This window comes from Hypomesus nipponensis, chromosome 3 (genome assembly GCF_054491055.1).
Source record: "Hypomesus nipponensis isolate SF chromosome 3, ASM5449105v1, whole genome shotgun sequence".
Classification (NCBI taxonomy): domain Eukaryota; kingdom Metazoa; phylum Chordata; class Actinopteri; order Osmeriformes; family Osmeridae; genus Hypomesus; species Hypomesus nipponensis.
Window position 1 is genome coordinate 14,172,308 of NC_140363.1, and position 13,681 is coordinate 14,185,988.

A 13,681-nucleotide genomic window follows, 5' to 3' on the forward strand; every position below is an offset into this window, starting at 1 on the left:
GACAAGTCTTTGCACCACACACTATCATGTGATGTCACATGCTAGCACTGACTTCTTTTTTCTTTTTACAACTTAATAAAATTGTCTATGCAAGTATATTAGTTTTATTTTATGCTGTCTGACTTCAATAGGACCAAAGATTGTATATGGCTCTGAACAGGACGAGCTGAAAGACGGACTTAAAATGTCCTTCGTCCCGTTCCGTAATAGCCCCCTTTGTCTCGCCCCCCTTCTAAATTCCTGCTGTCAAATGGCAAGCTTCTGGGTTGTTGACATGAACTCGTAGCCTATGTTATTTCAACAGTTCACAATTTTCACGATTTTTTGTATTCAATCTATCATGTATTTTTTATAACATTTACAGCGGACATGAATTCTGCTATTGAAGCACACTGTTCAGAGCTGGTGGCTCGCGAGAGAAGCGGACACACAGCTCTAGTGGAGGGGGACCAGCTTTATGTCTGGGGAGGCTACGTGGTAAATACTGCGATACAACAACTGTCAAATCAATAAATTCATAAATCATTCTAGTCTTTTTTAATGTTAACGCAATGTTATGCCAGACAAGGTATCGCAATGTCGATGTCAAGTCAAATATTAATGTGATCATAGTAATAATGTAATTATCTTTTGCAGTCAATTGCTGATGATGAAGTATTCCTACCCAATGATGAAATCTGGGTGTATGATATAGAAAGAGGAGCATGGTGAGATGGTGCATCTTATGACATTGTAACATTTGCGAATGGTTGCATGGAAACTGTCAAGCTGTCAGTGTCACATGTTCATGAATGTTTCAACTGAAGATAAACCAAACTACACACAAGAGACAATATGCAAAACTGAATCATGGTGATGTACAGTACTGTACTACACAGTTCTACAAGCAAAATCATATCTGTTTTATAACACACATGTAGCTACTTCATCTTCCATTTACAAAAACATTTAGTCTTAATTACTCTCTTAATGCTTTTAGACTGTGTGTGTGTCTGTATATAGGTGTGTGTGTGTGTGTGTTTGTGTGTATCATAGACAGATTGATCTACAAGGGTTCACTGTTGGACTCTTTTTCCCGTCCTAAAGGGAAATGTTTCAGATGTCCGGTCAGGTACCGCCCTCCATGTCTGGCACCTGTGGCTGCTCTCTCAATGGAGACATGTACATATTTGGGGGTTGTGATGACAATGGACAAACAAATCAGGTGATTGCTATGTAAATGTAGTATGGCTTACTGTAATGTAGTATGGCTTACTGTGAAGTAACAAAACATAAATAATATAGAATGAAGAAGCAAGAAATACCTAAATATTGTAGCACTGTCATTGTGGATCTAGTAACAGTCTGTGTTGGTACACAGCTTTACTGTGTGAACCTGCTAGATGGTCAGTACTGTTGGAGAAGGATCATTCATGAGAGTGGCTCCCCTCCCTCTCCCAGAGACAAGCTGTCCTGCTGGGTCTACACTGGTAGGTGAGTATAGTTATAGCTACGAATGACTTTGGACAGTAGTCAAGTTTACGATGCACTATATGTATTATATGTACATCGTTTCGGATAAAGGCACCTGCTAAATGAATAAAATGTAATGAACATTTTTACAATTACAGGTTTACAATGTCCCAATTTTTTAGGCTATTGTGGCTTTGACCAATGTCACAGTACATCAAAGTCTGGTAGGGTGTGATGTGGGTGTGTGCCAACCCCCACAGGCTAATTTACTTTGGAGGCTACGGTCACAAGCAGCTGAGAGACATTGACAACAACAACCGAAGCTTCATTCCGGATGAGGCCTCATGGGTAAAGTTTAATGGCAGTTTATTTATAGATAAAGTCTTACAAAGTTACTTAAGAAAAAATAATAAGGGAGTAAGGTGCACTGCCGCAGAATGGGGGTGGGGGGCAAGGTGGTATGACAGTTTCTTACATTATTGTCTGACTTTTTTTTGCCCCTCACCCCCAATATATCTGACAAGTTGGCACCTATGGTAAGATTTATTGAAAATCAATTGAATATTTCTTGACCACACTCACTAGTTTTTAACCTTATAGGTTAAAAATGTTTTTGTTTGTGACATTTTAGTTGTTTGCTCTTCAGGTTCAGGATGTTTTCTGGGGATGGAACAATGAGGTCCACGTGTTTGACCCCACAGCAGCCAACTGGAGTGAACCCCGCACTAGTGTACGGCATAAGTCTTAGTCTTAAGTCTAGTTTGAATGTATTCATTTCAACTAACTGTCATCTCGAAAGGGCAAAAAATAATAATAACCCAATCACCAGGAAATGATCTGGAAAATGATGATACTAAGTAGCCGACTGCATGGCTGGTAAACAGTAATTGATGTTTGTGCCTGTAGGGTCGTGCCCCCGCGCCCCGGGCAGCTCACGCCAGCGCTATTCTGGAGCACAGAGGATACGTGTGTGGAGGGAGAGTCATGGTGAGAGTTGCATGTTTATCTCAACTTCTTGTGAGAATTCCGAGCTATCAAAAACATCTTGACACATGTTTGTCTGTTCTTCTTGAGTGTCAAATATGCTTCCTCACTTGTAGGAAACCAGGACCAGCGACATCCACTGTCTGGATCTGAAGACATGGACGTGGACGGAGATGTAGGTTTTTACACGTGACACAATTGAAATTCTAACATACTGACCATAGACATCAGTTGTTCAATAATGACTCAAAAATAATATCAAGTCATGTCTAGTTATTTTAATTGATTTTTGATAACCCCTTGTCTAGTGTACCAGTCTCCACAGTACCAGTAGGACGGTCTTGGCATACTATGACTGCAATATCTGATAGAGCGCTCTTCCTCTTTGGTGGATTGAGTGTGGAGTGCAAGCCAATGAGTAAGTAGTAGTACAGTATACCCATCGAGAGAATTGAAGTAAATTAGTTTATATTTTTAAACAGAACTTTTAGGCAAGCTTCCATAAAGCCTGGATTCTGTTTCCCAGGTGATGGCTGGGTGCTGGACGTCGAAACAAAGAAATGGAGAGAGATCGAACATCCCTACCAAGAGAAACCACGGTAACCAAATAGAATTTTGTTGCCAAAAAAGATCTTGTCTAAACAAAGTAAACTCGATTTAGAGTACCTTTCAGTAGGCTGTATTGTATGTCAGGGATATGTATTATTATCCATGAAATATTTCACGCAGGATATTATCCTATGAGTCTTCTCTGTCCTTTACTGGAACCTTCTTTTATTGTGTTCCTCCAGGTTGTGGCACACAGCGTGTCTTGGCAGGGACTCTGATGTCATCGTCTTTGGAGGAAGCTGTGACTTCATCCTCCTCGTTGACAAGGTAGGTTTAAAAAATAAATACTTATCTCTCTGTCAGGCTTTTGTTACTACTAGGAGGGCATTGTCATGCATGACAGGATGAACATTTAAAAACATGCCTCAGAATAGAGAATATGTTATACATTTAACAGATAACAATGTCGCCAGCTAAAATTAGGAAATACATGTTGAATGGATAATACACTCTCTCCCTCTCTACTTTCCTTAAGGGTCACTGCAATGATGCACTTGTTTTCCAGATACAGCCTCATCCCCTCTTTAGGTATACCATCTTTCCACTCAAAGTGAGAATGACAGTTTTGTTTCATCACATCCAACCATCCAACCAGTCTGGTTTCATTATTTATTTCCTGACAGGTTATGTGAGGACTACATCGCAAAGAACATAAAGTCAAGCAAAATACTTCAGAAAAGGTTCCCTCTGCTGCCCTCCAAGCTGCTTCAGGCTGTCCAGAGACGAATGACCTTCTATAGAGTCTCAAAAAAGAATGTCAATTAGTCCTACATGCTACAGATAGTTATAGTTCAGTATAGCATTCTGCTTTTTACATACAGTTTTATTTATTAATGATCTTTTATTAAATAGTGAGTATTGCAGTCACTCATTATTGCAAACTACTACATATAGGGTGATTTCAGATCATGTGGGACACTTTTTGGTTGAGGCTCCAGTAGACTTACAAAATAACTGTTAACAGGGGCGAATCTAGGTTCCCACTTTTGGGGGGCTAAGCCTCTAGATAAAACCTATTATTTTTCCTGTGACCCAGCAAAACTAGGGGGGTCTGGGGGCATGTTCTCCCAGAAGAAATTTGTGAAAATATCCTTTTAAAAAATGTCCTCTAGTGGGTTTCGGGAAGAGATTTAAAATATGAAGAAATATATATTAATATATATATATTTGTATAATAGCTTCTTTTTTTGGGGGGGGGGGGGCTAATGAAACTTTTGGGGGGGCTCCAGCCCCAGGGGTTCCAAATTTTTTTGTCAAAAATTTGGAACATTTTCGTGTTAGAATGAAATGGGAATACATAATATTTTGGAAGCTACACACTTTCAAACATAACATGACCCCCTGTCTCGCTCAGGCAGCATTTTCAGGTAATGTGGGACAGCTTGTCTGGTAAAGTGGCACAGTCATCGTCTGTCAGCCTAGTATGCTAATATAATACTAATGAGTTTATATACAACAATGCTCGGTGCAAGGGTGTGGCAAGATTAATTTAGTTGTGGGATTTGACTTATACAATAGGCATAAAGTGTAACTGATGTAAACCTTAGTGATCTGCAGTCTACAGCTAGTCCCGCTGCGTTAGCATTTCGTTGGAGTAGCGTGAGCATTTCGTTGGACTAGCGTGAGCGGTCACGCTTACAAGTCTGAAAGCGCTGGTTCAATGATAGTGCAAGTTGTTATTTAGTTGGGAACTTAAGTGCAGTATGATGCATTGGTATTAGACATTTGAGAACTGTCGAATTAAATTACTTTTATAGCATAAACACAGCATAAGTAGATGTCCCATTTTACATGAAAAATGCTGTCCCACATTACCTCAGGTAATGTGGGAAAGTCACATAAAAGTTTTTTTTCTTTCTAACAAAGCATTATTTTACACATTTTTGTGTGTGTTTCAATCAGTGGCTAAACCTCTTCAATATGGTGCAATAGTATGTAACTTTATTTAAATTCATTTTCCAGCCTTATCATTGATAAATATAATGTCATATGCCGCTGAACTTTCGATGCGTTTTTTGACCTCTTGTCAAGCCAGATCACGCCTACTCTGGTGAAGTCAGACAAAACCACTGCATAGTGAGAAGTGTTATTTTTATTTACGAGTCAAGATCAGCTCTGGTGATTTAATGTCGGTTTTGCACATATTAAATCATCAAAATGCATAACTGTCCCACTTTACCTGATGTTCCACATTACCTGAACTCACCCTACATTTCATATTTTCTTCATCAATCATAAAAAAAATACATACACACAAATACAAGTTTCAGCTGCTTTTATATTTGTATACTGTTGAAATAGACTTGATATCTGTTTGTATATGATGTGCTTTAAATATATTTTATACCATGCATGTGCATCTATAAAATCTGTTTTAAACGAATATACAACTGAAACCTGCATGGAGTAAACGGTCATTACTCTACACATACACGTAGTGTTTTATCAGCTATACTTGTCAAGTCATTCCATGCATAATGGAGCCAATATCTTATTTTATGTACTACAAATGTTTCGATTTGTAGACGGATGTCTATTTTTCAATGTTCTATTTTTCAATGGCTCTGATTCTAAAGGTTTCCCTCAGTGGATTCCAGCCACATGATCTGTTGCCATGGTTAAGTCAACAGACGCTTTGTGTTTGGAGGAGTGGAGCTGCGAGTCAGTTGAAGAACCATGGCAAAGCACTGTGTGACTTATACAAGTTGCTTGTGGTTTCTTATTAACCAGTAAAAAAGTTTGAGGTTTTTGTTAAGTAAAACTTATTAACTACATTTAGTTTCAAAGTACACTAGCTTAGCCTTCACGACAAAAAATGGAGTTCGGCGAGAAACTAAAAGAGATGAACATGACAACCGATGAAATTAAAAGGTTTACCAACGCTTTCAAAGACCCTAAATTCAAAGAATTGCTGCAAGATTACGCCCAGGAAATTTCAGACCCGAAGACTAAGATGATATATGAGCAAGAAATTAAAAAGTTGGAGCTGGAAAGGGGCATTGACCTTCATTTTATTCATCCCAAGCCTTTTCGCGTCCTGAAGACGAGTGTGGACGGCAAACAGAAGTGCTTTATCAACATCTGCTCCAACGAGTGCATTGGTAAACCAGAATTTAAAGTCGGGAGGTCAAACGACGGCATTCGAGGCCACCACTGGTCTTTGCCCCACAGCTTGACCCAAGGGCGAACTGACAGGGATACCAAAGGAAACAAGTTCATTATATATGACGTTGTATTCCACCCGGACACACTTCACATTGCTGGAACAAACAAGACGTTCATGGACATGGTGGATGGTATTGCTGTTCAGGCCATCCAGGACGGATTCAAAGTTAAACTGGACAAAAATAACACTAGAGTCCTTAAGATCAAGTACAAGGGGACACCTGTGGCTTCTGTCACCCGCAAAACCATCCCTGGACACCCTGGTCGAGAGAAGCCAGTCCAGCCTGACCCTCTCGCTTTCCCCTATCCAGACGAGAGGCCAAACACAGAAGCATCTAATCCTAAAGAGGGTCTCAAAGCTAAGGTGCAGCCCAGCCAGAGCCACCACAAATCAGATTCTGACCCTTCCAAGGGTTCCACCAAGCCCAACTACACCCTAAAGTACATAGAGCATATTGACTTACAGGATTTCAGGTTCTCAAGAGACTCTGCCCGCAGCCCACGGCCCAAAGAAATAGTCATAATGGTGGAGCTGCCCCTCCTCAGGTCAGTAGGGGAGCTGGATCTGGACGTGACAGAGAAGACCGTCCTGCTGAACTCCAAGAAGCCAGCCTACAGCCTGAAGGTACACCTGGCATACCCTGTGGACTACGACAAAGGAGAAGCCAAGTTCAATAAGCTGACCCACCAGCTAACTATCACCCTGCCTGTCCTGCCCCTGAAGCAGCCGACCAGCCAGCCATTTCTCTCTGGGGTCTGCAGTGAGAACGAGGAGGGGGAAGACAGCGACAAGGCAGTGTTGTCAGAGGACAGGTCGACAGCGTCTGGCCAAGGAGATGAGTTGGCTCAGGACGACGCTTCCACAACAAACAGCTCAGAGGGAGCAGTTGACTGTGGGACTGATCCAGCACCATCAGCCCAAGCTTGGAAACAGCCTGGTTCACCCCGGAGAGACAGGGAAGAGTCTGGCCAGCCAGGTGGCCTTGACCGGATTCACAACCTGAGACACTGTGAGGAAGGAGGACACCAGGCCGGAGACCAGGCCGGAGACCAGGCTGGAGACCAGGCCGGAGACCAGGCAGTAGACCAGGCAGTAGACCAGGCCGGAGACCAGGCCAGAGACCAGGCAGTAGACCAGGCCGGAGACCAGGCCAGAGACCAGGCAGTAGACCAGGCAGGAGACCAGGCCAGAGACCAGGCAGTAGACCAGGCCAGAGACCAGACAGGAGACCAGGCAGGAGACCAGGCAGGAGACCAGGCCAGAGACCAAACAGGAGACCAGGCAGGAGACCAGGCAGGAGACCAGGCAGGAGACCAGGCCAGAGACCAGACAGGAGACCAGGCAGGAGACCAGGCAGGAGACCAGGCAGGAGACCAGGCCGGAGACCAGGCAGGAGACCAGGCAGGAGACCAGGCAGGAGACCAGGCAGTAGACCAGGCCAGAGACCAGGCAGGAGACCAGGCCAGAGACCAGACAGGAGACCAGGCCGGAGACCAGACAGGAGACCAGGCAGGAGACCAGGCCGGAGACCAGGCAGGAGACCAGGCTGCTGACTGCAACAGCCCAAAAAGGGAGGAGGAAAAGCAGGCTGGCAATATGCATCTGAACAAGGTAAACCTCTTATAATTCCACCGAATTGTAATTTTGTAGGATTATGAAAGTTAATGTCATAGTTTTCCAATTGTTATTAACACCAGCCTCTCCACTTCCACTTCTTCAATTTATTTTTAAAGAGCGACTCTGAGCCCTCATCCCTGATCTCCAACATGGTGTTTGAAACAAACGAAACATCTGCTTTGTCCGCCATTGCATCCCAGCCTGACCTCCACCAGTGCCATCACAAGGCCACTGACCAGCTGCAACACAGAGAGAAGAGAGAGGGGGACACATGTCCTGAGGAGAAGAGTGGAACCCCAGAATTAAACAGAAGTGTAGAGACGGAGAGAGCAGCTCCATTCACTGAGACAGAAGGAAAGCCAGCTCCATCTACAGCCAACATGAATAACAGCACCGTGCACTTCTGTGAGGACGTGGCTGTGATCCCACAGGAGATGTTGAAGGAAGAGGAAGGGGTGGATGAAGATGACCTGGCATCACAGCAGACCTTTCCTCAGGACTGGAACATGAAGCAGTTTGTACCTCCAGCAGTACTGAGGGAGACCAAGGAGGATGGACAGGAAGTTGTCATAACCGAACATGCTACCTCTGCTGGATTCTCCTTTAAGAACACTCTTCTCTATGACCTTGACTGATTCTCCTGTTTAACTCTAACTTTGGTTTAATGATATACTCATATAGCAGGGGTGTTGAATCCTAGTCCTCAGCTTCCTCCTGTATGTTTATTGCTCCAACACATCTAATTCAAATGAATGGTTGTTTTCAGGCTTCCACAGAGCTTGATAACAACCCATTCATTTGAAACAGGTGTGATGGAGCAGGGAAACTTTGTAACATACAGAACAGTGGACCCTGAGGACCAGGATCAAACACCACTGTCATAGAGTATATGATTTTCCATTAGTTCTGTTCTGAACAGTTTTCTTGTGGACTATGAAAAAATGTTCTATATGGGTTCTATATTAACGTGCATTACAGAATGCTCATTGTGAGCCAAAGGCAACAGTGTTTGAGTTTTACTTTACTCACAACAGTGATTTGAGTGGTGACACAAGCTTCTGTTTCAATAAACTGTTGAGTAGTTCTCTACCTAATGTAATCAGATCACTGTTAAAACATTTGAATGTTTGTATTCAGCCCCAATAAACAGTGAAAATATTGGACTTTGTTTAGTTCAATCTTGTAACTTTATTATGAAAATTGTCCCAGTAAAGTAAAAAAATAGGACCCTTTTAGACAGCTTTGAATGTTTGAGTAGTAACAAAGTAGAGAGACACAAAGACGAGACTGTAGGTATCCCCGATAACAATACAGAAATAACGTGGATGAAATAACAGATATAAATACGCAGGACATTGTCTGAGCAGAGATCCTGTCAGTCATCCTGCCATGTATGACAAACAACACTGACCAACTCAAGCTGACATTCTGTAACTTCCATTAATAACACTGCTGACATTCACAAGCTGAATTGCGGTAATTCAACGTGTCTACTGCAATGCCGGGTCAATGTTACAACATGTCAATCATGTCAGCCATTGCTCTCCTACTTGTCTATCCTACACTGCAATTAGAGTCCAGGTATGTCTTTACCATCATCACAGTAACCCCATGTCCACATACACACACACACACTTCCATGGTTATCATCATTTGATGCCCCTTTGGAGGCAGTTGTCAAGGAACTCAGAGTAGCAAGCCAGGGAGCAGAAGTGTTGCTGGACAGGGGCCTCTGTGCCCCCCATGTCATCCACAAGTACCACAGTGTGGGACACCTGATGAAGGTTCATGCTAACTGCAGTCTGAATGAAGAAGCTGATGCAGGGCTGGCCACAGTCACAGGCCTTGGCCCTCTCGAGGTCCCTGCACAGGTGGGCGGGGATGAGGTGAGGCCCATATGGAACCCTGGGAGGAGTGATGGAAAGATAAGTGTGACGTCAACCATGATATAATATACCTGTTTAAGACATGGAAAATATACAGTATATATACCTCAAGGGCAGACAAGAGTAGAGAAGCTATAAGACTAACCTGAGATTTACCACAGCCCTGGAGGCCATCTCCTGTAAGCTGAGGGGGAAGGTGAGCTCCATGTGGTGGTCTAACGGATTAGGCTGGGTAAACGGGTTCCCAAACAGGTCTAGATTCTCTAGGCTCAGCTTCCGGAAGTTATCAGGCAGCAGTGACAGCTGGTTATGTGCGGCGGACAAGAACCTCAGCTTGGACAAATGTCCGATGCGGAAGGGCAGACATTTCAACTTGTTGTCATCCAGTTTCAGGTTGACCAGCTCTCTGAGCTGGCAGAGCTGTGCGGGCAGAGCCTGGAGGTGGTTCTGGCTCAGGTCCAGGTTCTGGAGGGTGCCCTGGAGGGAGGACAGACAGAGGGCTTCACTGAAGCTCTCCAGGTGGTTGTTGTGCAGAACCAGATCAGCCAGACAGCCCAGGTCACCAATGGTGGCAGGAAGCTTCTTGATGTGATTATTGCTGAGGTCAAGTTTCCGCAGGGACTTGAGGGAGAGCATCCTCAGGTCGATGCGGGACAGTCGACAGTAAGAGACCTGCAGTTGCTCGAGGGAGTATGGGAAATTGGACGTCAAGGGGTAGTCCTTCTTTGACATGATGGTCAGCTTCTTCTTGGGCTTCTCCACATCCCGGGCTCGCACTGGTGTCAGTGTAGAAAGAGGAAGACTGTTCATGTCACTTCCTCTGTCAGCCAGACGAGCAGCAGACAGGAAGTTCTTCAGGCTATTAGCATCAGCCTGGAAAAATAACCACACCCATTTCACACAAATGTCCTATTTGAATTTTTTTACATAGACCTGTTTAATTTTGTGAATCACTGATTTTACATGAAATACTTGGGTAATGGTTTACCCAATCCCAAAACAGATTAGATTTGGGTTCCCCCTAAACTCATTTATTGCTGGTATTCAGAGTGCGGTACCATATATAATATAAGACATCAGCTCACAGATACAATATTATGCAATCACTTCCCAAAAAATAAATTGACACATTTCCTCTATGAAAACAGATAGAAATCGTTCAGAGTGGTGTAAAAAATAAAATAGTGGCCTATACATAAAATATAAAACCAATTGGTAATCAAACACAAAATTATTTTAAATGTTACATCAAAGTATAAAACACAGACCACTTTGTTTCTCACTGGAGGTACACAATAAATCACATTTAATTACACACAGATTACACGGGAGGTTTCATTAACATAATAAATCCCTCACAGGGGTTGGTAATAATCTCTCTCACATGGAGACTGGGCAACAGGCCTATAACCGTGTCTGTGATGCTACTAACCATGTGATGATTAGGCTACATTAAACTGCATTCCTATTTAGGGAAATAGGTCATACCCAACCCAATATGCACCAGAGGCAATCACATCCAGTGGAAATGATGAGCCTGAGAGATGGAATATTATTATGTTCCTCACACACTAGTACACCACTAGGCTAACATCCTAACATTGACTTTCAAAGGTGTCCTTGAGCATCTGCTTCATATAATAAATAGCAAATTCCTTCTTTATATATTCCTTTTATATTATTTTTGTCAACCCCCCCCCCCCCTCCTCCTCATCCCTTCAAAGTGACTCAGTCAAGTGCCTTTAAACCTAGATCACTCAACATGCGGTGCAATATACTGGGCCAAAACAACATGTCTCATTTAAATATTCCTGTCACGTTTAATATTGTGAATAGCTAAAGAACGTGAGCCTATCCCTACCTTGCTGAGACAGATGTCCACAGCAGGCTCCTTTAGCCTGATGGTGGCCTTGCCCTCATCGACGAACCAGGTGAAGAACTTCTCTATGTTGTCCTTTAGCTGGGGACAGATGGCAAACATGAAACTGGAGGTAAAGTGGAAAAAACATTGTCTAACAATTTGATATGAAGGAGTTAGAAAGATTTAAGAATCAATTTGATGTACTTGCAATACATTTAACTAATTTATTAGTTATCATCTGTTATTTTATGGCACTTCATCTTTAAGCATGGTCAAATACATCACAATGTAAAATGTAGGGGTGTTGCTAGTCTTGTGTAGTAAATCGATACTAGCCACTTGACAGGGTAACTCGCTAAGTCAGCAAGATAAACAGCTACCCACCTTGTACTTCGAACCAGCCCGGTCCTTGGCTGTGCAGATCATTAGATAAATGTTCCGCTGAGTATTCTTGTCCACATGTTTTCCTATTGACAACACAGCCCGGACACCTTTCCCCTTTCTCTTCATTCCGAAGGTGGGTAGCATCCTGCTCACCACCTCAACATCACACTGGAGCTTCATGGCACCAATGGCCCGATGTGTCTGAGCTTAATTCGTGGGGTTAATGCATGCCCAGATTAATTTTATACGCGACTGAGCTGCATCGACACCATGTATTAAATGGGTGACATGTAGTCCACAACTAGACTGGTTCGGCTGCAAGAAAAACAAAATGCAACGGTTGTTGAGTAGTAGCTAATATGAAAGCTATCCAACTCAAAATCCAACTTCAAACTAGCTCAGAACCAGATCAGCGCTTCAAAATGTAAACTATCTTCGTCGCACTTCGTGGAAAGCGTTGTCGTACTTTTAATGATGATTGTACTTGAATAAACGGCGCATAGAAACACCACCATAGTAGGTTCCTGTACTTCACAACAGTCTGAAGCGCGCGAGAGGGAAGTGGACGAGTGGCAGATGTACACATGCGCAGAAGACATCGCAAGGTTTACTTCACGAAACTGTCTTTGTTTTCCATTAACCTTAAAACATATGAAGCGATCCTAAAAATACAGTCGCCTGTTTTTTTTTTTTTTTGGTAACTATAAATTATGTTGATATCAACTGAAGTTTCGTAAGACAAACCAAATATTATTTTCAGTGGCAGTGAGTTTCAGACTATGGCCACTGGGTGGTAGAAAAGGTCTTTGTGGATTTCTGTTGGGGTCGATGGGCCAGTGATTTTGAGTCAACTGTTTGCCATGGCGACTAGTAATGGTAGAATATATTATTTAGGTTGATAGGTGTGACAGAGATAACTGACTAATCTACATGTCTCATCAATTCACCAGTCAACTAAAGATGTAGACATATTCTTGTGAAACTGTGGCAGTGGCTTGCCTCACAGCAATAAGGTGCTGGGTTTGATTCCTGCTTGGAGCTTGAGTTTGGTGTTCCGGTGGGCTCTCTTCCCAGGCCTTTCTGTGTGGAGTTTGAATGTTCTGCCTTGTGCTCACAAGGGTTTCCTCTGCAAAGAACTCAAATAAAAATATGCAGAACAGAATGCTCTCTTTGTCCATGTACATGGCCCAAGTGAGCACTTGGACTAGCCCCCCCTGTCACCTTCACGCTGGCTACCTTCAGAGGAAGGACAGTAAGATGGGGAAATGCAGAGGACTAATTTAAACGGTGGACACTCTCTGCACGTGTGTGTGTGTGTGTGTGTGTGTAGTGCTGATATAGTGGAGAATCTTGTACACAGGAGGTAGATACAACTCAGTGCACATGTAAAAAGGGTGCAGGCATGCCCCACCTATATACCTTAGACCACACCACTGTTGCAGAATCTTCTGTTATAGAGCAGAGTGTGCCTTGCTTGTCTTGACTCCCGCTTACCAACTCATTCCCTCCCTCCTCCCCCTTTTTAAAGCCACTCAACGCTAATCATATTTTCAATTTCCATTTAGCCAGCATGCTAATTCTATTAGTGGGATAATTATGAGAAATGCTTCTTACTGTAATTCAGCATGCAGGATCTCAGTTGGCTGCATAAAACAGACTGGGAAAGTCAGCTCGTTTATTAAAACAGAGATTACGCTGAGACAAATGTCAAAACCCACAATT

The 13,681-nt window shown here is 43.0% G+C and overlaps 3 protein-coding genes across 4 annotated transcripts; 2 read left to right on the forward strand and 1 right to left on the reverse strand.

Annotated features, from left to right (window-relative positions):
• The first annotated feature begins 231 nt into the window (after window positions 1-231).
• Window positions 232-4,209, forward strand: LOC146299922 (kelch domain-containing protein 1). 2 transcript variants are annotated; one of them, XM_084677996.1, is made up of 14 exons: window positions 232-477; window positions 637-707; window positions 1,087-1,204; window positions 1,361-1,473; window positions 1,713-1,800; window positions 1,977-1,988; window positions 2,099-2,182; window positions 2,359-2,439; window positions 2,553-2,611; window positions 2,745-2,854; window positions 2,963-3,035; window positions 3,228-3,312; window positions 3,521-3,573; window positions 3,669-4,209. In XM_084677996.1, the coding sequence occupies exons 1-14, from the start codon at window positions 370-372 to the stop codon at window positions 3,808-3,810; spliced, it is 1,197 nt and encodes a 398-aa protein (XP_084534122.1). In that variant the 5' UTR covers window positions 232-369; the 3' UTR covers window positions 3,811-4,209. The 2 variants fall into 2 exon arrangements, with proteins under 2 accessions (XP_084534122.1, XP_084534131.1); XM_084678005.1 differs by lacking the exon at window positions 1,977-1,988.
• A 47-nt stretch (window positions 4,210-4,256) lies between these two features.
• dnaaf2 (dynein axonemal assembly factor 2) lies at window positions 4,257-8,975 on the forward strand. The gene is made up of 2 exons (XM_084677773.1): window positions 4,257-7,822; window positions 7,945-8,975. Exons 1-2 carry the CDS (start codon window positions 5,861-5,863, stop codon window positions 8,461-8,463), a joined length of 2,481 nt encoding a protein of 826 aa, XP_084533899.1. The 5' UTR covers window positions 4,257-5,860; the 3' UTR covers window positions 8,464-8,975.
• Window positions 8,976-9,010: 35 nt separating this feature from the next.
• On the reverse strand, window positions 9,011-12,515 carry lrr1 (leucine rich repeat protein 1). Its single transcript, XM_084677984.1, has 4 exons — window positions 11,960-12,515; window positions 11,576-11,674; window positions 9,860-10,587; window positions 9,011-9,733 (listed from the first exon to the last, which is right to left on the reverse strand). The coding sequence occupies exons 1-4, from the start codon at window positions 12,137-12,139 to the stop codon at window positions 9,478-9,480; spliced, it is 1,263 nt and encodes a 420-aa protein (XP_084534110.1). The 5' UTR covers window positions 12,140-12,515; the 3' UTR covers window positions 9,011-9,477.
• Between the last annotated feature and the right edge of the window lie 1,166 nt (window positions 12,516-13,681).